General features: G+C 29.2%; 3 protein-coding genes and 2 long non-coding RNA genes across 5 annotated transcripts; 4 read left to right on the top strand and 1 right to left on the bottom strand.

Moving 5' to 3' along the window:
• Nucleotides 1-2,156: 2,156 nt before the first annotated feature.
• Nucleotides 2,157-4,386, bottom strand: LOC107030515 (photosynthetic NDH subunit of subcomplex B 5, chloroplastic). Its single transcript, XM_015231788.2, has 5 exons — nt 4,068-4,386; nt 3,647-3,710; nt 3,315-3,377; nt 2,752-2,810; nt 2,157-2,646 (listed from the first exon to the last, which is right to left on the bottom strand). The coding sequence occupies exons 1-5, from the start codon at nt 4,299-4,301 to the stop codon at nt 2,416-2,418; spliced, it is 651 nt and encodes a 216-aa protein (XP_015087274.1). The 5' UTR covers nt 4,302-4,386; the 3' UTR covers nt 2,157-2,415.
• Nucleotides 4,387-10,697: 6,311 nt separating this feature from the next.
• LOC114073974 lies at nt 10,698-12,295 on the top strand. The gene is made up of 2 exons (XM_027911807.1): nt 10,698-10,869; nt 11,806-12,295. The coding sequence occupies exons 1-2, from the start codon at nt 10,809-10,811 to the stop codon at nt 12,231-12,233; spliced, it is 489 nt and encodes a 162-aa protein (XP_027767608.1). The 5' UTR covers nt 10,698-10,808; the 3' UTR covers nt 12,234-12,295.
• A 1,246-nt stretch (nt 12,296-13,541) lies between these two features.
• LOC107030517 lies at nt 13,542-15,326 on the top strand. The gene is made up of 2 exons (XM_027911806.1): nt 13,542-13,650; nt 14,728-15,326. The coding sequence occupies exons 1-2, from the start codon at nt 13,590-13,592 to the stop codon at nt 15,159-15,161; spliced, it is 495 nt and encodes a 164-aa protein (XP_027767607.1). The 5' UTR covers nt 13,542-13,589; the 3' UTR covers nt 15,162-15,326.
• A 2,802-nt stretch (nt 15,327-18,128) lies between these two features.
• LOC114073975 lies at nt 18,129-18,677 on the top strand. Its single transcript, XR_003574449.1, has 2 exons — nt 18,129-18,253; nt 18,402-18,677. It is a non-coding gene; the product is annotated as an uncharacterized LOC114073975 (long non-coding RNA).
• Nucleotides 18,678-21,261: 2,584 nt separating this feature from the next.
• On the top strand, nt 21,262-21,781 carry LOC114073976. The gene is made up of 2 exons (XR_003574450.1): nt 21,262-21,372; nt 21,519-21,781. It is a non-coding gene; the product is annotated as an uncharacterized LOC114073976 (long non-coding RNA).
• Nucleotides 21,782-22,077: the final 296 nt, after the last annotated feature.

Below are 22,077 nucleotides of genomic sequence, written 5' to 3'. Positions count from 1 at the left end.
ATAGCACTTTTCATATAATTTTAGAATATTTAATTTTTTTGTTTAAAATATTAAATTAATGTGATTTAATTTAACTTTAAAAATTGTTGAGAATGCAACTGATGGATACTAATGAAGTTAAAAAGAAAAAAAATGTATATATAAGATGTAGGGTTCTCTTAATAGGATAACCTTACAAACTTAGTTTAAAACAGATAATATCATACGATAATATCCAATAACTTGTATCAGAGCTAATGATTCGATAATATGATGATTGGGTGACATACAATCAATCTCTAAATCGCTCATGAATGATGAAGATCAAGACTTTTAAACTTGACTATGGAAGCTAATGGGATCATTTGGAGGGTAATGGAGGGGTCATTAAAAGGACTTTTGCTATCAAATAGTGACACAAATGCTTGGTATTATTTGACACCACTTCATTTTTTTTTCCTGATATTTTTATAATATCTGAAATTTCAATCTCATCGAAAGTTTGGCTAAACAAGCTAGTACTAGACAAAAAATAAAGAGAAATAAAGATAAATATATCTTCGAACTATCGTAAATGATATGCAGATACCCTTTGTCATACTTTTAGGACATTGGTGCCTCTATCGTCAAAAAACTAAAACATATATACTCTTTATACTAACGGACATATACGTGTCATAATCTTATCCATCAACCTGACATTTATTAAATATCGGATCGACCGTCTCCCTATTTAGTCTTCCGTTAGAGTGAATGGCATATATGCTCTAGTTTTTTGATGACAGGAGCACCAATGTTTCAAAAGTGTGACAGAGGGTATCTGTATACCATTTACAATAGTTCGGGAGATATATTTGTCCCTTTTCCCAAAATAAAGCCTGGAAATCACCTGTCTTACCTAAATCTTAAAGGTTGACCCAACATTATGAAGTTTATTCTACGTACATATTTAATGAATTTCTCAATAATATACATATTTTGAATTAAAATTATTGAGTTTTATTGAACTTGCACTCCACTTATAAGCTAAATTGTGACAATTCTTCCAAAATAATTTTGCATACACCTATGTTATTCACTGCTGTCTTTGTAAAAGTGATCTTTGACCAAGTCTATTTGAACAAGTCATACCTTATCTTGTCTTAGTCAAGAGTTAATAATAAGAAGCACAAATTAAATTTTGAGGTTAGTTGAACCTCAAAATTTTCATTTTTGCTCCAATCAAAGCTTAAATTTATGCATTTGTCACCTATAATTACTATGATTGGTAACTTCATAACTCATGAAAAAATGTCATCATTTCTATTGCACCATCACCATACTATCTGTTTTCACCTCTTTTACCAATTCCCAATTTTAATTATAATTGTAATTTTTCCCATTTCAATTCCTTTGTAAGTCCAACTCAACTTCATATTCGTATGTTTGAAGTTTGAAATTTGAAATTTCAATCTTATAAAATTTAAGATATTATTTTTTTACTATGTCATAAATAGCGGTTATTCAAGCTTCTTGTGTGTATTTTCACTCTTCAATTACTCTTAATAAAGGCGAATTTAGAATTTTTAAATGCGAAGTCATGCAACATCCAATGCTCTTTTCTGACGATGTGTTAAAATTTAATATAAATAGTACTTATATCTTTTGAGAAATAATTAACTATTACTTTCTCTATCTCAGTTTATGTGATATTTTTCATTTTTAAGAGTCAAATAGTTTAAGTATGATTGAGAATTTGCATGTAGAATCTTTAATTTTTTTCAAAATTAAATTTATATATTTGTAAACTACGTTAAAAGTAATATAAGTCACAATAATTGACAATTCAAAATAATTAAAAGATATATATGAAAATTTACGATCAAAGATAGACTTGTTTGAATCTCGAAATTCAAAAAGTGTCGCGTAAATTGAAATGAAAGTAGTACATAGAGCTAATTCAGTAGGTATATTTACACATACAACAAGCAATATCAGAACATTCATAAAAAAAATTAGAAAAAAAAAACTAACCAGCCAAATCATGTTAGTTATCACTTATCATTCAATCAAACTTTCCAACTCTTAAGTTCCTTCTAAATGTAACTTTAAACATCCTATGTACTTCTTGATTTATACGACTCTGATCGCAGTAGCTGAATCAGAATTTTTATTAAGGAAATTCAAAAAATAAAGAATTGATAAAGGGATTTGACATATACTAAAAAGAAATATATAACTTTGACCTTATATATACAGTGTAATTCTTCGGCTAGGGAGTTCATTAGAGTTTTTTTTCATCTCAGTGTAGTTAAGAAACATATACTACAGCCACGGAACAACACCAGAACATATGCATCCTCGAGCAATCGATGAAATCCAATGATCATTACGCGATTCATATATATACCTTAATGATATATTCAGAACATATGAATTCGTTATTCATTTTTATTTCTATCGTTTCATGATATCGTCCTTCTTGACAGTAAAATCCCATAAATCACCATATTTTTCGTTGAATTCCCAAATGTCCATTGTGTTATAATCCGATATTAACTTATCTCGCGCACCTCTCTCCATGTTATATATTTGAGGCTCGAAATTGTGTGCTTCACTTGGTTTGTCCATCTCAATGATACAGAACACAATTGTAAACACAGCTGCTCCAATGTACAAATACTCCCCCTGCATTGTCAAAGAAGTGAAAATACAAGACTTTAGTTGCTGGAAATGGGTGTTTTCGAGCCTCGAAAAATGTGTAATATAGTAGAGATTTAGTCATTAACTTACAGGAACACTGAAGTACATTCCTGCAACTATTGCTGGAGGAAACAGCCATGAAATGATACCTATTGTCGAACACCAGAAAATAAGTTATATTAAGTAAATAACTAAAGAAGCACTCAAGGGTGTGCCCTAGTGGTCAATGAACTGGTTAAGAGTCACGAGGTCTCATCAGGTTCAGTTCTCAGCGAGAGAAAAAAATTCTAGGTGATCCTTTCATTTGTCTTATCCACTGTGGACGAATAGAGTTTTTTTTTTCCACCCGATGTCCGGAGATCACATTGGAATTCCGACTAAATTCGAATCACACATTGCAGGACCTATATTTGGGGGTGACGCTCCCAACATGATTTTCTCAATAGATCATACCCAGGACTCAAACCCGAGACCTGTGGCTAAGAGTGAAACACTCCCACCAGTGCACCACAATCGATGTTGGTAGATGGATAGAGTTAGCTGATACTTGTCACTGATTAAAAATATCTCGTGAAATTAATCAAAGTGCGAAAAGTAAATAACTAAATAAACAGATGTTAATGATCATATTATTATGGTGATTTGTTACATACCTTGAAATCCTGTTGGGGGTGCAATAGCAGCATAATCTTCAGCTATGGATCCCCAAAATGATACTGAAAATGCAAGTGATATAGAATTAAGTATACATTTACCTATTTTTGTAAAAATAGCTATTCAAATATTGTGTTTTTCGAAGAATTTGGACACGTGGAGTTCACTTATTTCACGTTGGACAAATATGAAACGATTTATTAAACGAAAAGTCGAACAAAGACTAACTTTGATTGAATTCATATAATAATACATTGGACAAATTTATACATTTTTTCAAATCAAAATTACAAATTAAAAAGAAATAAAAAACACATATATTGTTATTTACCTTTTTTATCTTCACTTTCAAAGTACGTATGATGATCATCGTATTTTCCAAAAACATAATCTTCCTGCAACAAATTAAAATAAAATAAAATTAGTTAACATGCGTCTGTCTTAAACTAGTGGTCGATAATATCAGTAGATGATAGATTTCTTCTCATCTGTCAAAATTTCAATAAAAAAAATTATGACATAAAATATAAATATGCCCTTCAATTTTGTTTCAGTTGACATCTATACCCTCTTATTTTCGGTGTGCACAAGTAGACACTTATACAAAATTAAAAAAATAGTTACATTTGTCAGTTAAAAGAACATTCTGTATTATATCAAAATTATTCGATATCTATGTTGATGAAAGGTATTAAACTTACTCGAACACTACGATTATTTAAAAACAACGAAGAAAAGAAAAGAAACATTACAATGTCAATGCCATTAGTTCTCCATCGATCAACAGGATCTTCGTTGATATCTGGTTCTATCTCTGTTAGTCCTGCATACAATCTTGTTGATGATCTAAATCCACCACATTTTGTACCAATTTTCGAGGAAATCGAACATGGATTTCCTCGAAAAAGAACACTACGTTTTGTTGAGAGTACTGAATTGGGAACTGGAATTGTGGAGAGTAGTGAAAGTGTTAAAGAATTCTCCATTGTTGTTGAGTAGTGTTGCTCTGTTCTTGCTTGTTTACTCTCTGTTTTCTAACTTTATTATCCATATATTTTGAATGGTTAAGGCTATACGTGGATAAGGCTATTATATATTATGGTGTTATATTTTTTTAATATCTTTTTAGTCTCTTATTGTGTTACCGCAATTTCCGACCCCTTTTAACTTGGTTTCATCTGATATCTATGTCTTTCAATTTTGATTGTAGATAAATCAATACTTAAATTTATATAAAGTTGAACAAACACATACAGACGTATTACGTGATATAATGCACGTAGGACATTATATATGATGCAAATTGTCATGTAGGATGTCACATAGAATGTGTCGACTTGATTACTTATATACATATTTATATGTATGCTTGTAATTGTACATATCCAAAATTGAAGGACGTAAATGTCTATTTAGATGAGATCATTCATAATGCTTTAAACCAAAAATAATACTGATTAGGGATCTTAATACTCTTATAGATAAATTAGCCTCTCTTAGCCATAAACCAGATTTTTTTTCTTACCATTATAAAAATTATTTTAAAACTATTTTAAAAAAAATATTTTCACCAATATTTCAAAATTTTAATTTTTTTTCCAACTTGTGACAAAAATAAGGGAGAAAAAAGAAGAAAAATATCGACGGCATTCATATAGAAATAATTAGTTCAATAGGAGACTATTTAATTATAAGTAAATTTTAGGTTTAGCAAACATAAAAATCATATTTGTATACTATAACTATAGTTTGTATAATTGTGTCCCATAACAACTTTTATATTTGCTATGGTACATTAAATCATTGGCAGCCTCTCCTTTGTATAAATCATTGACAACCTCTAAATTCAATTTTATGTGTTTGTATATCTGCATAAAATTTGAATTTGTATACAACAAATTGAAATAAAACATTTGTATATCAAATCGCTCTCTCCCGCATTATACAACACAAAGTATACATTGTAATTTGTGTTTATATAATGCGAGAAAGAGAGAAAGACAAAAGAGAACTTGTAGGGGAAATCTGTATTTGTATAATTATAAGTGTATATGACGAAATTATATGTATGTGTATATATAATTTTATCCCGCTTTATACAAACACAAACACAATTTATGCATTTGCCTTTGTATAAAGTGAGTGAGACGAGGGAGAGTGACGAACAAGACCTGGGAGAGTGGCAAGCGAAATTCGTTGGGGAGAGAGGTGAATGACAATTGTTTTCTACGAGTTACAATTAAATCAAACTATGATTATAACATTTAATTTGAATTAATAATTTGATATTTTATATAATTTTTCCTTTAATTATTAAGCAACTGTACGTATACTGTATCTTTCTTTTATGTATATCCAAAATTCAATACAAAAGAACGACAATAATATTTTCATCTATCTAATCCATCCACCATGATATTAATACAAATGAAACGAATATGACCATGTAAATTCATTTCAAGTTTGAATCAAAGATCATATATATAATAAGACTATACTTCTCAAATAGCAAAGACAAACTAACTCATTTTTACAAAATAAATAAATTTCTCCATTAAAAAAATTATCATTATTTGACCATATTAATGATTTTAAATTACTTGTAATCTGTAACCTTAGTGTTTGACTTGACTTCTTTAATTTAGGGAAAATACATTAAATTTCTTTTTCTATGTTATTGTTTCTCTATCAACTAGATGCCTTTGTTTCTCTATAAATACATTGCTAAGAATGACAATTAGAATCAATAATAACAATCACATACATAGTTTATTACTCTTTTGTTATCACAAAACTTGGAAAAGAAAATTGGAGAAGACAACAATCCTTAAGGTTTTCTTGATCTCTATTTTGCTTATGTTGTTTGGTAAAGCAACTTTTTTTTTATCAATTTATGTGTCTAATATTTAGGCTATATGTATCAACCTGTAAAACTAATAATTTTAACCTTTTCAAATGTTGATTATGTGTTATAACTTTTTTTTTTATATGTCACTGATTTGTTCAACGATGTTGAATGTTGATAGGACAAAGAAGCGCTGCGAAAATCCCATGCTTCCCCATGCACTAAGAATGCTGATTGTCTGGTCATCAGGTGCATAGACGCAACTCCCATATGTGACTTGAAAAAACACAAGTGTTACTGTTCACATCCACCAAGTTATGGAACAAAAAGGGTTCACAAGACTCACCAAAACTGATTTACAATATTTGAACCATGATTTATGTATTTTCTTTATATATATATATATATATGTATGGTTCAATAAATAAAGATATCTTTTTTCATATTAATAATGTTTGAAAATGGTTTTGTTTGCTTCTTTTGACTTCCTTGTTATATGCGCCATGTATATTATCTTCAATGAATTATGTTTTAGAATTTTAAATAATCTTCGATTTTGATAAATCACTAAAATGGTCTTGAGAAACAAATTATTTGTAAGTGTTAAAATTCAAAAGAGAGTGATAAATCAGAATGGATATAGGTTTTTCAATAGCCAATCTCAATTACTAATTCGTTGACAAACTTAATTATAAAATTTAATTATATATATAAAAATATTGTAAAAATATTTATACGAAACATGTAACTCTTTATTATACCTTGGTGTACGCAAAATTTTTTGTAAGCGGTGTTTTGTATAAATATAAAATACTATAACATCATACTAAAAATAGAACACAGTATTGAGGAAATACAATATAAACAAATTGCAAGTCACTTGTATTACTATCACTCAGTTGGATGGATTTTCTGTAACATCTCGAAAATTTTAAGACTCAAACCCTTTTTCATTGTGAACAAAAATTTTTCAAGTGATTTTAAACTTTCTTAGGTGTTTGAGGTCACTAGATGTAACACCTCTAGTTTCCAAAAAGAACTAAAGAGAAATTTGTTTAAGTCACCCATTGGTTTTCTTAAGTTATGAGTCAACGTCAAACGATCATATATTTTAGCACATAAAAATTTAGGTGACTCGTGACCTAAGCCAAAAAATTAAACGTTAACTGTATCTAGGTAGCCCAAAAAATGGAAAATGATAATTTTGTACCAATTTAATAACAAACAATATAATACTCTATGTTTAGTCAATAATAATGTATTCAATTATTTCGATTTTGTAAATCTCATTAATTACAAAAAGAAGAAATTGATTTGGAATTATCCAAAATTAAAAAGGCAAATTCAAGTTATAACGAACTTATTTTTGTCATATACATTAATAGCTAAGATTTTATCAACTTTTTTCCCCCTATAAATACATTGCTAAGATAACAATTAAGTTACAAAGAGATATCAATAAAAAAATCCTTATAATTATTTTAGTGCAACCAAAACTAGTACTTGGAAGAGAAAATGGATAAGGCAACATTCCTAAAGGTTTTCTTGGTGTCATTTTTGCTTATTTTGCTAGGTATAATCAAGTACTAATTAATCAATTTTAATCTCTTTTTATTTAATTTAATTATGATAACTCTATTTTTTTTTCTTCATTCTAACTTATTCAATAATGTTAATGGTGTTATTAGGAAGCAATGGGGGGCTTGTGTGCAATGAAGATGGCGATTGTGATCACCAATTGATATGCAACGTTGGGAAACCATTATGTAACATAAAGACTCGTACTTGCTATTGTCCACCCGATCGTCTCGATAAGATTGAAGGCCTAAAATCAAATTTTATAAAGAAACCTTATTGAAATCTGAAGAGGTTAATATATATGTAGACCTTATTGCGTAAGAATAATGTAAGCAACGCAAAATTTAATAAAAATGTATTAATTTAGAGTTTTTAAGATTTGAGAAGTTGATATAATGTGCTACATTGGATTTTGATTAGTTGATACAGCGGTATTGAAATAATGGACGATAAAATAAGACGAGTATGAATTTTAGTTAGATCTCCCATTATGATTTGGGTTATAATAAATTGAGGATTGATTTAAAATAGGTCAATAAGAAGATATCACGAGATAATTTTTTTAAAAAAAAATATTATTTCATTTGTTCTTATTTACTTGTCCATTTTTTACTTGACACATCTATTAAGAAAATAATAATTGACATAATGAATTTACCATTTTACCCTTATTAATTGATAAATTTCAAAATCAATTTACACATTAAAGAGATTCTACATTTTTTAAGAAAATTAACTCTCTAAATAAATTGAGAGTATAATAGGTAGGTAAAAAAATATACATTATTTTTCTTATTTTATCAAAATGACTAAAGATCAAAATTTGACACGTAAAAAGGAACAATGAGAATGTTTTCAATTGTATTGGGTAAGAACATGAATAACATATCCCATGACTTGTGTAATCCAATCTTAGAAATCTAATTAATTATTCCTTCCGTCCAAATTTATGTGATATTTTTTGAATTTTGAGATTTAAATAAGTCTATGTTTGATTGTAATTCTATCATCTATCTTTTAATTATTTTGAATTGCCAATCACAGTAATTTATACTCTTTCCATTTAAAAAAGAATGACCTCTTTCCTTTTAGTTTGTTTAAAAAAGCTATCCACGTGGCATGTTTAAGGCCACATGATTAAAGAAGAATTTGTACATTTGACATAACTTTAATTTAGTACCACATGATCAAAAGTCTTTTTTATTTTCTCGAACTCCGTGCCAAATCATACTAGATCAATCTTTGTGAAACGAAAGGAGTAGTACTTTTTATGCAATTTACAAATATATAAATTTCATTTTGAAGTTTTTTTTATAGATTTCACGAGCAAATTTCAAATTAAACTTAAATTATTTAACTCTCGAAAACAAAAAATAATACATAAATTGAAACATAGGAAGTACAAAATTAAAAAAACTAAATCTGAAACCGAAAGTATCTAAAAAAATAAAATGGCTAATTAAAATTATAACTTATCCAAATAGGTAGATTTTAGTTAACCTTGATCAATTTTTTCCCCTATAAATACATTTTTAAGATAACAATTTAGTTACAAAGAGATATCAATAAAAAAAATTTCATATAATTATTTAAGTGCAACCAAAATTAGTACTTGGAAGAGAGAATGAATAAGGCTACATTCCTAAAGGTTTTCTTGGTGTCCTTTTTTCTTATTTTGCTAGGTATAATTAAGTACTAATCCAACTCTATTCAATTTTAATCTCTTTTTATTTATTTAATTATGATAACTCTAGTTGTTGTTTTTTTAATAACTTATTCAATAATGTTAATGGTGTTATTAGGACTAGGAAGCAATGGGGGGCTTGTGTGCGACTTGGGAAACCATTATCTAACCACATGACTCGTACTTGATATTGTCCATCGGGTCGTCTTGATAAGATCGGAGGCCTAAATCCAACTTTCATAAAGAAATCGTAATGAAATCTGAAGACGTTAAGAGATATGTAGGCCTTTATTATATAAAAATGAAAGCAATGCAAAATTTAATGAAATATATAATACAAAGTTTTAAAGATTTGAGAAGTTGATATAATTTTATCTATTGATCCGATATTTATTAAATATCGGATCGATGGATAAGATTGCGCCATGTATGTTAAGGGCGTATATTCCCTAGTTTTTGGACGGCAGGGGCACCAATGTCCCAAAAATATGACAGAGTATATCTGCGTACCATTTACGATAGTTCGAGGTATATTTGTCAAAGGAAAATATCCATTAATTTATTTTTTTAATATTTTATATTCGCTTAAGATTAAAAAATTGGTGAAAGCATAGATTAAGGAAGTTCATAATGTAAGGAGATTCAAATAAATCGACATAACTCCCTAATAGGTCAATAAAGCTAAAACTAATCAAACACTTTTTTAAATATTATTTATCTACTTATCAAATTCATGGCAATACTATTTAATATCATCATATTATAAAAATTTTCAGTCATGTATTATTATTCTAAACTTTATATTACATAATTTTCATTGAAAATTTACATTGTTTGCATTCTTACTTCATAATGTCTACGTATATATATCCTATCTCTCTAGACCTCATTTGTACGATTACACTGAATATGTTATAATTATTCAATTTATATTTGTCAACTAAAAATAATAGGACCTCTATATAAAATTTGACTTTAGGCCCCTAAACTTGTCGAGACGATCCCGCTAACCTATGTTACTTTTTCTATCAATAGACTCGATAACGGGTAAAGTTTAATTCTTTTTAGAGGAAAATTTCCATTAATTTATTTTAAAAATATATTATAGCCTTTTCTTTAAGGAGGTAGCAGAAAAAAAACTGGCTAGGACATCACAATCATTAAAAAAAAAAAATAGTGATAAAAGCAAAGTTTAAGGAAGCCCAATGGTTGAATAGTATATGACGAAAATAAGGTTTATATTTGTGGTCAAATGAATGTGGTTATTATTTCACAATCAACAAGTTGTGGTCAATGCCTTTTTCTCCCTATATTATAGAACATATAAATTGCTAAATTAACAATACTTTAAATTTTCAATAGTACCAAAATACTAATTGGAAGATAATGAAGAAGGCAACACTAATTCAAAAGGTTTTCTTCGTTTCCTTTTTGGTTATTTTGTTAGGTAAGTAAATCTCGTTAGCTATTCTTCCTGGATTATCTTAGATTACACTTTTTTAGCTAGGTTATCTTAGAAGTTAGAAATGTTAGCTACGTCCCATTGGATAATCAAACAATTCACACCCCTATCTTTTATTTCGTACTATGAGATATATGAACAAAAAATAATTACACAATTTTTTTCGTTTTATAAAAAAAATCACTATATTCCACTGGTGTTTATGTTGTATATATATACCTTGTGAATATACAATTCACAAGTTCTTATGGTTGAATACCACGAAGATATATAAAATATAAAATTGTAAATTGTGTAACATGTGTTCTACGTGACATAATACAAGTACGACGCTATGTAGGATACAAAATTATCATGTTGAGCGTGTATACTTATGAACATTTAAAGTTAGATGACATAAATGTCGGTATAAGCGAAGTTAAATGACATGTTTATATGTTACGCCAAAAATATTTTATCCCACCTGGCCGGTAATGATTAAAAAAAATCTCACCAAATTGAAGACCACCATTGATCCAATTAGACCTCTTACGATTCCAACAATTTCGATAAAGTATTTCGTTTTTTTTTATTCCATTCTTGAACTATCATATAAGTGAATTTCCTAGCTACCTTTACTATCTCTAAATATTTATCGAAACATACCTAAATTATTCAGTTCTCTTTTTTTGTCTGAAATGTCACCATTATTTTGGTAGGAAATTTTACTTAGGAAAAGTGAACATATGATAGTTCAGATAGAAATCTCACACGCCTTTTTTCCATCGATATTAACATTCAAGTCTTTCATATATCATATGTGTTTTTTGACCCTTTTAACTCTTAATGTAAGACAAAATATCAGAATACTTTAGATGTGTTTTCGCTAACTCATTCGATATATTATCGATATAATATTATTGTCTATGGTTATGTTATTAGGACAAACAATCAAGGGAGTCACTTGGTGCAACGATAGTGATATTTGCATTAAAAATTTAAAATGCAATGAAGGACATCCTGTATGTTACTACATATCAAACATGTGTTATTGTAGACTTCCACATGATACTAAACCTTTTAGGTGCCAAACAACTGCAGATTGTGCTAGACAATTGAATTGTGTACATGGGAGACCTTCATGTTTTGCAAATACAAAAAATTGTTATTGTAAACTTCCAAATAGTAAACCAAATATTAATGAAAAGATGTGTAAAAACGATCTCGATTGCACTGTTCTATTGAAATGTTTGGATCCTGGTGATGCACCTACGTGTTACCTGAAAACACACAAGTGTTATTGCAAAAATTATTCACATCCACCAACTGGATCTCCGCGTATTAACGCGAGAGAACAACGTAATTTGTAAAGGGTGATTTATTGGATCATCGATTCAATTTTGATTTATCGTAGTCAGAAGTTGTTATATTATTAGTTTTGTGTTTATTTTTTTTTAAATGATGTAACTTGATGATTCAGTTGTTAAACTATATTTTTTGGTAGAAATAAGAAAGTTTTTTAAATAATTTTTGTTACTATTTCTTTGTCGTTTAAGTGTATTTGTTCCCTCCCCATTACGACTTTTTACTTACTATTTAGGCAAAGATAGGTAACTTTTATTATTAAAAATATAATTTAGTGAATTTATTAACTACATAAAAAATAAGCTTTAGCGGCAATTAATTAACAATTGCCGCTAAATATGTATTTTTTGCGGTAACTAGTACTCTTTGTATGTGTTACAAAAACTTTAACAACATTGGATCTAATGACACTTAACTATTACCGGTAAAGACTTTAGCATTCTTGTGTCTATTTATTGCCGCTAAAAGTCGTTTTTGTTGTACTGATTGAAGATTTCAAAATGAATCAATAAACTTAAAATAAAAACAAAAACAAGGTTCTAGCTGGATTTGAACCCTGGTCTCACATGTATTTCTACTAGCTTGACGTTCCAGCAACACAAGAGAATTTCTATTTTTTTCATTGATGCACTGTTTGTTTCTCAAAATAGATATACGTACATGTACAGGTGATTGTTTTGAGGGTACACGTGCATCCCCACATATGAATGTGGGTCCTCCTCTAGAGCGAGTGAAGCAAAAGCTCCTACTTAAAGATAGCTAAGACAAACAAAATAGGCTACCATTTACATGGGTTGGCTAGGGCCTTTAGAGTTTGAGCACTCAAAGTTGGTAAGTACAAATGTCGGTCAAGGCCAAGTTAAAAGACATATTTATATATTATAATCGTATGAATATTGAGATGAGTTTCAGAAACTCGGTTGAAAATTTCCAAATCATATCTCTAATTTATTTATTTTACATGAGCAAGACAATTTCAATTTTCACTTTTTTTTATGTTGAACTCTCATATTAAATTATTCACGCACGAAATATCCGGTCCATAGGCATAGGGAGGATATGAAGTATCTCGCATTGTTCCTTTTAAGTAATTGGTATTCACTTTAATATTTCCTCTTTATTATTATAGAGGAAAATATCCATTAATTTTTTTAAAAATATATTATATTCTTATTAAAGATTAAAAAAATTGTGAATAATGTGAGGAGTGTATGAAAATGCGGTTTTCATTTGTGGTTATTATTTCTCAATCAATAAGTTGTGGTCAATGCCTTTTCTTACATATATTATAAACATATATAAATTGCAAAATTGACAATACTTTAAATTTTCAATAATACCAAAATACTAATTTGAAGAGAATGGAGAAGGCAACACTAATCAAAAAGGTTTTCTTCGTTTCCTTTTTGATTATTTTGATAGGTAAGTAAATCTAGCTAGCTATTCTCTCTTTATTCGATTTAAGAGGGAGCTGTCGATGAAAAAACAACGACAACCCCTCTAATTTTTAACGAATATTTATGTGCGCGATGTGTTTAGCTGAGAAAATTACATAGGTGTATACACCGTATACCTTGGGGATATACGATTCACAAGTTGAATATCATAAAGATATAGAAGAGTTCACTAAATAGAAGATCACCATAGACCAAATTACATCTTTTAATTAGTATATATCCCCAAAAATGTTAAGAACTTATGGATATAGATAATTTTGTTTTGTGTTTCTTGTGATCAATTTTTTGAATATTGATGTTGATGATAATTAAATATCACACTAACAAAAACATGCTAAACAAACACAATAATTAAATATATGTAGTAGAAATTTGTACTCTCAAAACATTTAACAGATTGTGTCTCTCTTTATTTAATCAATTATTTTATAAGGGAAAATGTACAAGTATCCCTTAAGCTATGACCAAAATCTTAGAGACATACCTTAACTAAACTAAGGTTCTATTACCCCTGAACTTTTTTTTTGTCCTTTTGTCTTACATGACACACGATGTGACTCCACGCAATTGAGGCGCGTGGGAGATATTTAGATGCCACATAAGTCAAAAAGGCGCACAAAATTACAAAAAAATAAGTTTAGGGGGTAATAGGATCTTAGAATAGTTAATGTGTGTCTCTGAAATTTCAATCATAATCTAGAGGGATACTTGTGCATTTTCCCATTTTATAATGGTAAAAAAAATTGACACCTTTTCAATACCCGATTTGAAATATTCACTAATATAAATCGTCAAACACACCTAAATATTTCAAAAAAAATTTCAAGTTTTGGACATAACTATCATATGAGTAAGTTTTCTACTTGAACTTTAGATAGGAAAAGTGAACAACTGATAGTTCAGGTATGACAGAACTCAGAAAACCATTGTACATGTTTTTGAGTCTTATAACTCTTGTTATAATCATATTTAGACAAAATATCACGATACTTCAGATATGTTTTAACTAACTTACGCGATATATTATTGATGGTGTTGTTAGGACAAACAATCAATGGAGTCACTTGGTGCAACGATAGTGACATTTGCATTAAAAATTTAAAATGCAATGAAGGACATCCTGTATGTTACTACATATCAAACATGTGTTATTGTAGACTTCCACATGATACTAAACCTTTTAGGTGCCAAACAACTGCAGATTGTGCTAGACAATTGAATTGTGTGAAGGGAGTACCTGCATGTTTTGCAAGTACAAAAAATTGTTATTGTAAACTTCCAAATAGTAAACCAAATATTAATGAAAAGATGTGTAAAAACGATCTCGATTGCACTGTTCTATTGAAATGTTCTAATCCTGCTCAAAATCCTACATGTTACTTGAAAACAAGTAAGTGTTATTGCAAATCTCCTTCACGTCCACCTGTTGGAGCTCCACCTGCAGTTAACGTGAACGAACAAACTAATGATTTGTAAGGGGTGATTGCTTGGATGGTCAATTCATCGAAGAGTCGTAGAATTATGTTTTTTTTTTTTTGTAAATGATGTACGTAATTTTGTTCAAGTTAAAATACGTTTCATAATAGAAAGTCATTCAATTTTGTTTAAGGTGTATCATATAAACTATCTCTTTTTTTATTTCCTCCTTGTGACTTTTTGTGATACATATCAATTTACTAGTTAGGCAAATATAAGTAACTTTTTTTATAAGAAAAATAGTTTAGTGAATTTAGTACAACAAAGTTAACGTTGAGTGACCATATCTATGAACTGACTCAGAGTTTGTGATGTGAATTGAATCCGATTTCTCCCCATTACTAAGAATGATTAATTAAAAAGATTGTTATGCCACGTAAGAGGCATGCATGTGGCAATTCGTGTCTCGCGTGACGTTCTACAAGTATCATGTTATATAGGACACGTGTGTCTACTTATTCAACTTTATGCAAGTTTAAGTGTCTACATGTGCACATCCGATGTTGGAGGGCATAAATATCTATTGAGGTCAAGTTAAAGGGCGCATTTATGTATCCTGGGTAGGGGACGGGAGTTAGATCCAATGTAGGGTTCGAAGTTGATTTTAGGTCATAAATTGGATCATAGACAATAAAGTTGGATCCTAAATCAGGATCAAGGTCAGGAGTTAGTTACCAGGGTTAAGAGATACATCTCGGATCATCTTCAATATTAGTGCCGAGATTCTAAATTAGGGTCGGGAGTTTCTCGAGTTGGGGTCAGGAGTTTGGGTTTCAAATTAAGGTCGAGGTTGGGTTCTAGGTAAGGGTTGGGAATAATTAAGGTCTAGGGTTGGGGTTGGGATCGAGAGTTGGGTCAAGGGTTAAGAGTCAGGCATGCATCGGGGGTTAGGTCTTGGATTGGGTGTAAGTTAGATTTGGGTCGTGAGTCGACAATAGGGTTAGGGCTCTAGTCAAGATAAGAAATCTAGTCCGAGTCGGGTCAAGTGTTGGCTCCAAAGTTGGGGTCGGGTATTCGAGTGATAAGGAAAGTCATTTTCCTTAATTTGATTAAAAAATTAAGTTCATTTGAGAATATATTTTTTGAAACATTTAAGTTAAACATGAGAAAATTGAAAGTATTTTCCTTCGTCCCAAACACACCATCTATAAAACTTACACTTTTTTTTCTTCTCTAATTAGCTACATTTTTTATGAGAAGGGCATAAAATTGTTTGATCCTGATGGAACAGAATTTATCTTTTTTGCTACTTAAGCATGAAATGAAAATTTGGTGCATATATATACAATCAATAGTATTTTATTTAATTTTTCTAAAATTAAGAGTTAACTTGCAAAGACACATTCAATTAAAGATATTACTAGACACTATTACATAGTGTTAGTGTTACTATTTCTTTTAGAGAAATTATTAAATGTATTAGTGTTATTACTTGTTAATCAAATCCACAAATATAATTATCTACATAATATTTAATAAGTTTGATTTCAAGTAAAGAGAAAATGCATAGGTACCACCCCAACCGAAATCTCGGAGACACACTTATACTATACTAAGGTCCTATTACCCCCTGAACTTATTTTATGAATAAATTTCTATTCTTTTTAGGCCTAGCACGTGTTGACATTTTTTAAGCTAATGTCAACCCAGCGCTAGGCCTCAAACTACAAACCAAAATTCCAGGTGCCTTGGTGGCCTGGCGCGCCGCCACACCCCCATACCCAAAAATCTGACAAATTTTATACTCAATTTAGAGTCCTAACTCGTTTAGAATGGGAAAATTTTCCAAAATTCTTATCGATTCTCAAACCCAACCATAATAAATGAGGAATTTAACAAAATACCTTTGAGAAACATAACTTTTACTAAAGATTAATAACACACAAGAATTAACAACCTTCATTGTTAAGGAATTCAACAATTATCAAGAACTACTCAAGAAGTCTTTAGACACAACACTTCATGGATAACTAGATGTATGGCGTGAGGATGAACAATCCCAGCAGTGAGAAGCCTTACATACCTAGAAACAACAATGTTTTTGGTGAAAATCAACAAATCTTGAAGAATGCTTGAGAACCTAGTTTTTTCCCTCTTTGAATCTCGCTTTAATTTCTCTAAGTGTTAGGAACGTGAAAGGTGGTTTAACATTTGATTAGACCTTTATAGGGTGAAGAAAAACGTGGCTAGGCTTAGAAGGACAAAACAAAAGACCAAACTGCCCTTCTAAAACGATAGAGGTGCCTTTAGAAGAGATGCTTCACTCGAACAGGCATATATAACTTTTTAATCCAAGCTAATATGAAGCAAAGTTGGTGGCGTTGGAAACAAAACTGAGAGCCCTTTAATTTGATAGGTCATGAGTCACCTAACTTTTTAAGTGCTAAAAGATATGGTCGTTTGAAGTTGACCCAAACTTAAAACATGTTAGGTGAATTATACAAACCTCTATTTAGCTCTTTTGAAATCCTAGGTGTTTTGAGTTTGGACTCTTATTATTTTTAGAACTCTATTTTATTTTATTATTTAATTAATTATTATTTGGCTTATGGGACGACCCTCTTTTATTTATCAAGCCTCACAAATCATCATCTTTATTCAGGCTGGGCTAAAAGTGCTTTTCTTAAATGAGTTTCAAAAATCTTAGTCCAATCCTATTGAATCACGGGTTAGACAAGGCCAGCCTAACGGTCCAAACCCACACTGACAACTCTACTTCTCAAACAACAAAGGAAAATTTACTCAGTTTTCAAAATAATTCAATTTGTCCATTTTTTTTTTCAAAAAAGAAATTATTATTTGACCATATTAATGATTGAAGATTACTTGTATTGTGTAACCTTTAATATTTGATTTGACTACTTTAATTTAGGGAAATTACATTAAATTTCTTTTTCTAAGTTATTATTTCTGTATCAACCAAATGTCTTTGTTTCCCTATAAATACATTTCTAAGAGTGACAATTAAAATCAATAACAACAATCACATAAATAGTTAATTAATCTTGCATTACCACAAAACTTGGAAAAGAAAATGGAGAAGGCAACAATCCTTAAGGTTTTCTTGATCTTCGTTTTGCTTATATTGCTTGGTAAGCAATTCTCTTATCAATTTATGTGTCTAAGATTTTAAGATATATGTATCGACTAGTAAAACTAATAATTTGTTTAACTTTTCGATATTGTTATAAAAAAAATTGTATACTTCACTGATTTGTTCAACAATGTAAATGTTGATAGGACAAGGAAGTCATGCAAAACGAGCTTGCTCTAATGATGCTGATTGTGCAAAGTTTATTAGATGCATAGATTCAAAACCCACATGTGACTTGAAAAAACATAGGTGCTTCTGTCCACCTCCTCCAAATTATGAAACAAAAAGAGTTCAGAAGAGTCGCCAAAACTAATTTACAATGTTTGTTATTCATATGCAAAATTGAACCAAGATTTATGTATTTCCTTTTCATATATATATATATATATATATGGTTCAATAAATAAAGAACCTTTTTGTCATATTGATTATGTTTGAAAATGATTTGGTTTGCTCCTTTTGACCTCTTGTTATTTGCGCCCATGTATTTTATCTTCAACGAATTATGTTTTAAGGATTTTAAGAAAATCTTAAGAATTTGAGGAAAACCTAGATGGTCTTAAGATACAAATTATATACGAGTGTTAAAAACAAATGAGAGTGATAAGTTGGAATAATTTATAAGTGTTGGAATTTTGGTGCTTGCTCTTGATAAAATAAATTTTTTTTACGAAGTTTTTAGAGTGGAAGAACTTGGGAAAACCTTCGGTGGGAGGCTTCTCTTTGTATCTTGATATTTTGGCATGAAAGTTTTAGGGATCTTGAAGGAGAGGAGGAACCTAGGTGAGTCTTAAGAGAATTTTTAAATACTTGAATGTTTTGATTGATGAAAACTAATTAGTGTTATGTCGTAATTTTTTTGACTTTAGAAAAAATCACTTTTAAAATGTTTTAAGTATAAAATAATTATGAAAAATACTTAGAAAAGAATCTCCACTTAATTTTATAAAAAAGAAATTAAGAAAGCTTAATTTAAAAAAACTCTAACAGATGAAGTCTTTAAAAATTTAGAGAAAATGGGTAATAGATTTTTACGCACGCTTCAAGAAGGTTTTTAAGGCACTAGCTTGAAGCGCCCGCTAACACACGGTTATCCTACGACTTGACTATAAATATTATTTGATTATTTTTAGAAAAATGATTAATCATAAATACAATTTAGAATATTCGATTAAACATCGAAACAAGTTAGTTAAACTGCGAATATTTTTAGTTTTTATGCAAAGAGGATTTCTATAGAAATATTTGACTTAAATTAGATGATTAGAATTTTAGCAAAACTAGTTTAATTAGAATTTGTTTTTTTGAATCATTTTTAATAATTTTACCAATTTCATTAATTGAGGCATAAAAACTATTTTGAATTAATTGAAGAATAAAGAATGGTTTTTGGCTAAATGTATTCGAGAGTTGATAAAATGAAATTTTTATTTAATAAAAAAAATATATAAAAATAAATTAGTTCATCTTTTGGAGAATTTAATTAAGTTATTTAATGTTAGAGCTAATCACAACAAGTAATAAATATTTATAATCACATAATTATGAAAGTAAAAGAGTGGTTGAACTTGGGCCATGTTGGGCCAAATTCACTACTGCCTGAAAGGTTGGGCCGCTGGCCCATTTGATTCTCATCAAATGCTGCCTCTTTGAAATCACATGTATACAGTGAATGTATACTGAAGTATACGGGCTGTATTTTGGCCCAGGTTTTAGATATCGGGCAGTATCCCAAATGTATACAACCCACTTAAATTTCCAGCACCTGTATTTTGATGTTTGGACCTGTATATCAATATTTATCATGTATACCAGTGTATACCACTATATATGACAGGTATACAACTAATTTTCGGACTTACAAGATGTGACTGACTCAAAATGGACTCGAATTGGTGAGTTCATGCAAAAGAGATGAAAAAAAAGAGATAAGAATAAGCATATGAATAGACTGTGATTTACACACCAACACATACTACTAGTTAATGATAAGACAAATTTTCATAAATTAATTAACAAATTTTTTAATTTTAACGATATAAAGTAATTAATTCAATCACAAAATAATTTAATTTAGTTACAAACTAATTAACTCGAAATGTAACTATAACTTAGCTAAACTATTAAACCAAATACTTAAGAAAAATTAAAATATTTTTAGACGATTTTCAAATATTAATATAATAAATATATACAAAATTATATATAATATAAATTATTTTTAAAATTATAAAAAGGACAAAGTTACTTAAAATGACTTGAAAAATATTTAAATTTTTATAAACATAATTTGTATTTTAATTTTAATATTTATAACATATAATAAATTTTGAGTTTGGACTCTTATTATTTTTAATATTCTATCTTTTTTTTTAAAAAAAATATTTGGACTCTTATACTCATATTTCTCAAGCCCTATAAATCATCAGATTTATTCTAGCCGGCTAAAAACCCTTCTCTTAAATGGACTTCAAAATCTTAGCTAGTTCAACCTTATCAAATCACAGTTTTGGTCATACCAGCCCAACATGCTTAGCTCATACTGACGGCTCTAGCGACATTAGCTTCATTAATGCGATAATGGTTTCAATACTCTTTACTAATATACATATTTATTATCGCTAAAAAATATTTTTGTTATAGAGATATAAAGAATTCTCACCATTTTAAAAACTCATGCACCTACTTTAATTCAATGGGATCGTTGTTTATTGCACATTTAATCAACAACATTGAATTTAGATTACTTCTCAAACATTGAAAAAGTTTGTCTTACCGTATTTTGTCTTACCGTATTCATTTCTCCAAATTTTAAAAAAGGAATTAGCTATTGATTATGAGAATGTGAATAGCAAAAATTTATTTGACTATGATAATGATTTTAGATTACTTGTATTATTTGATTTCTTTAATTCATAAAAGTACATTTAATTTTTTTATCTAAGATATTATTTTCCCATCAACTAAATATTTTTGTTTGCCTATAAATACATTGCTAAGACACAATTAAAATCAAAATTACAACAACTCTAGTTCTACCACAAAACTTGTAAGAGAAAATGGAGAAGGCAACATTCCTTAAAGTTTTCTTGATCTCCTTTTTGCTTATGTTGTTTGGTAAGTAATTCTCTTATCAATTTATTTGTCTAAGATTTAAGTTATATGTATCCAATAATTTGTTTACTTTTTTCAAAATCTTGATTATCTTTTATGATTTTTTTTTAATACATGACTGACTTGTTCAACGATGTGAATGTTGATAGGGCAAGAAAGCCATGCGGTAGGATGCGCTAAGGATGGTGATTGTGTTAGGGTTAAATGCATAGACACACATTCCAAATGTGACTCAGCAACACATCAATGCATCTGTCCAATTCCACCAAATTATGGATCAAAAAGGGTTCACAAGACTGACCATAACTAATTTGCAATATTTGCTATTCATATACAAAATTGAATCATGATTTAAGTATTTCCTTTTCATATATATATGGTTCAATAAATAAAATTCCCTTTTTCATATTAATCACGAGGGAAAATTGTTTGGTTTGCTCCTTCGGATTTCTTGTTATTTGCGTGTTGTGTTTTATCTTTAATGAATTATGTTTAAGGATTTTAAAGAATATTAGATTTTGAGGAACCCCTAAATCGTCTCAAGAGACAAACTACTTATAAGTGTTAAAATCAAAACATAGTGAATAAGTTGAAATGAATATAGATTTTTCTAATGAGAGAGAAATTACTTAATGATGTGTATAAAGTTAGTTAGAGACAGTTAGGAATTGAAAGAAGGTTGTTAGTCAGTTAGGAAGTAAACAGGGT

This window comes from Solanum pennellii, chromosome 9 (genome assembly GCF_001406875.1).
Source record: "Solanum pennellii chromosome 9, SPENNV200".
Taxonomy (NCBI): domain Eukaryota; kingdom Viridiplantae; phylum Streptophyta; class Magnoliopsida; order Solanales; family Solanaceae; genus Solanum; species Solanum pennellii.
This window is presented reverse-complemented; position numbering and strand designations above follow the sequence as displayed.

What these genes read in the sequence shown, in the direction of transcription:
- LOC107030515 (XM_015231788.2), bottom strand. Translation starts at nt 4,301, where the DNA reads ATGGAGAATTCTTTAACACTTTCACTACTCTCCACAATTCCAGTTCCC. An exon ending in GAACTAATGGCATTGACATT is followed by an intron (nt 3,711 to 4,067) that starts GTAATGTTTCTT and finishes AATTTGTTGCAG; the next exon opens with GAAGATTATGTTTTTGGAAA. An exon ending in GAATGTACTTCAGTGTTCCT is followed by an intron (nt 2,647 to 2,751) that starts GTAAGTTAATGA and finishes TTGACAATGCAG; the next exon opens with GGGGAGTATTTGTACATTGG.
- LOC114073974 (XM_027911807.1), top strand. Translation starts at nt 10,809, where the DNA reads ATGAAGAAGGCAACACTAATTCAAAAGGTTTTCTTCGTTTCCTTTTTG. An exon ending in CTTTTTGGTTATTTTGTTAG is followed by an intron (nt 10,870 to 11,805) that starts GTAAGTAAATCT and finishes TTATGTTATTAG; the next exon opens with GACAAACAATCAAGGGAGTC.
- LOC107030517 (XM_027911806.1), top strand. Translation starts at nt 13,590, where the DNA reads ATGGAGAAGGCAACACTAATCAAAAAGGTTTTCTTCGTTTCCTTTTTG. An exon ending in CTTTTTGATTATTTTGATAG is followed by an intron (nt 13,651 to 14,727) that starts GTAAGTAAATCT and finishes TGGTGTTGTTAG; the next exon opens with GACAAACAATCAATGGAGTC.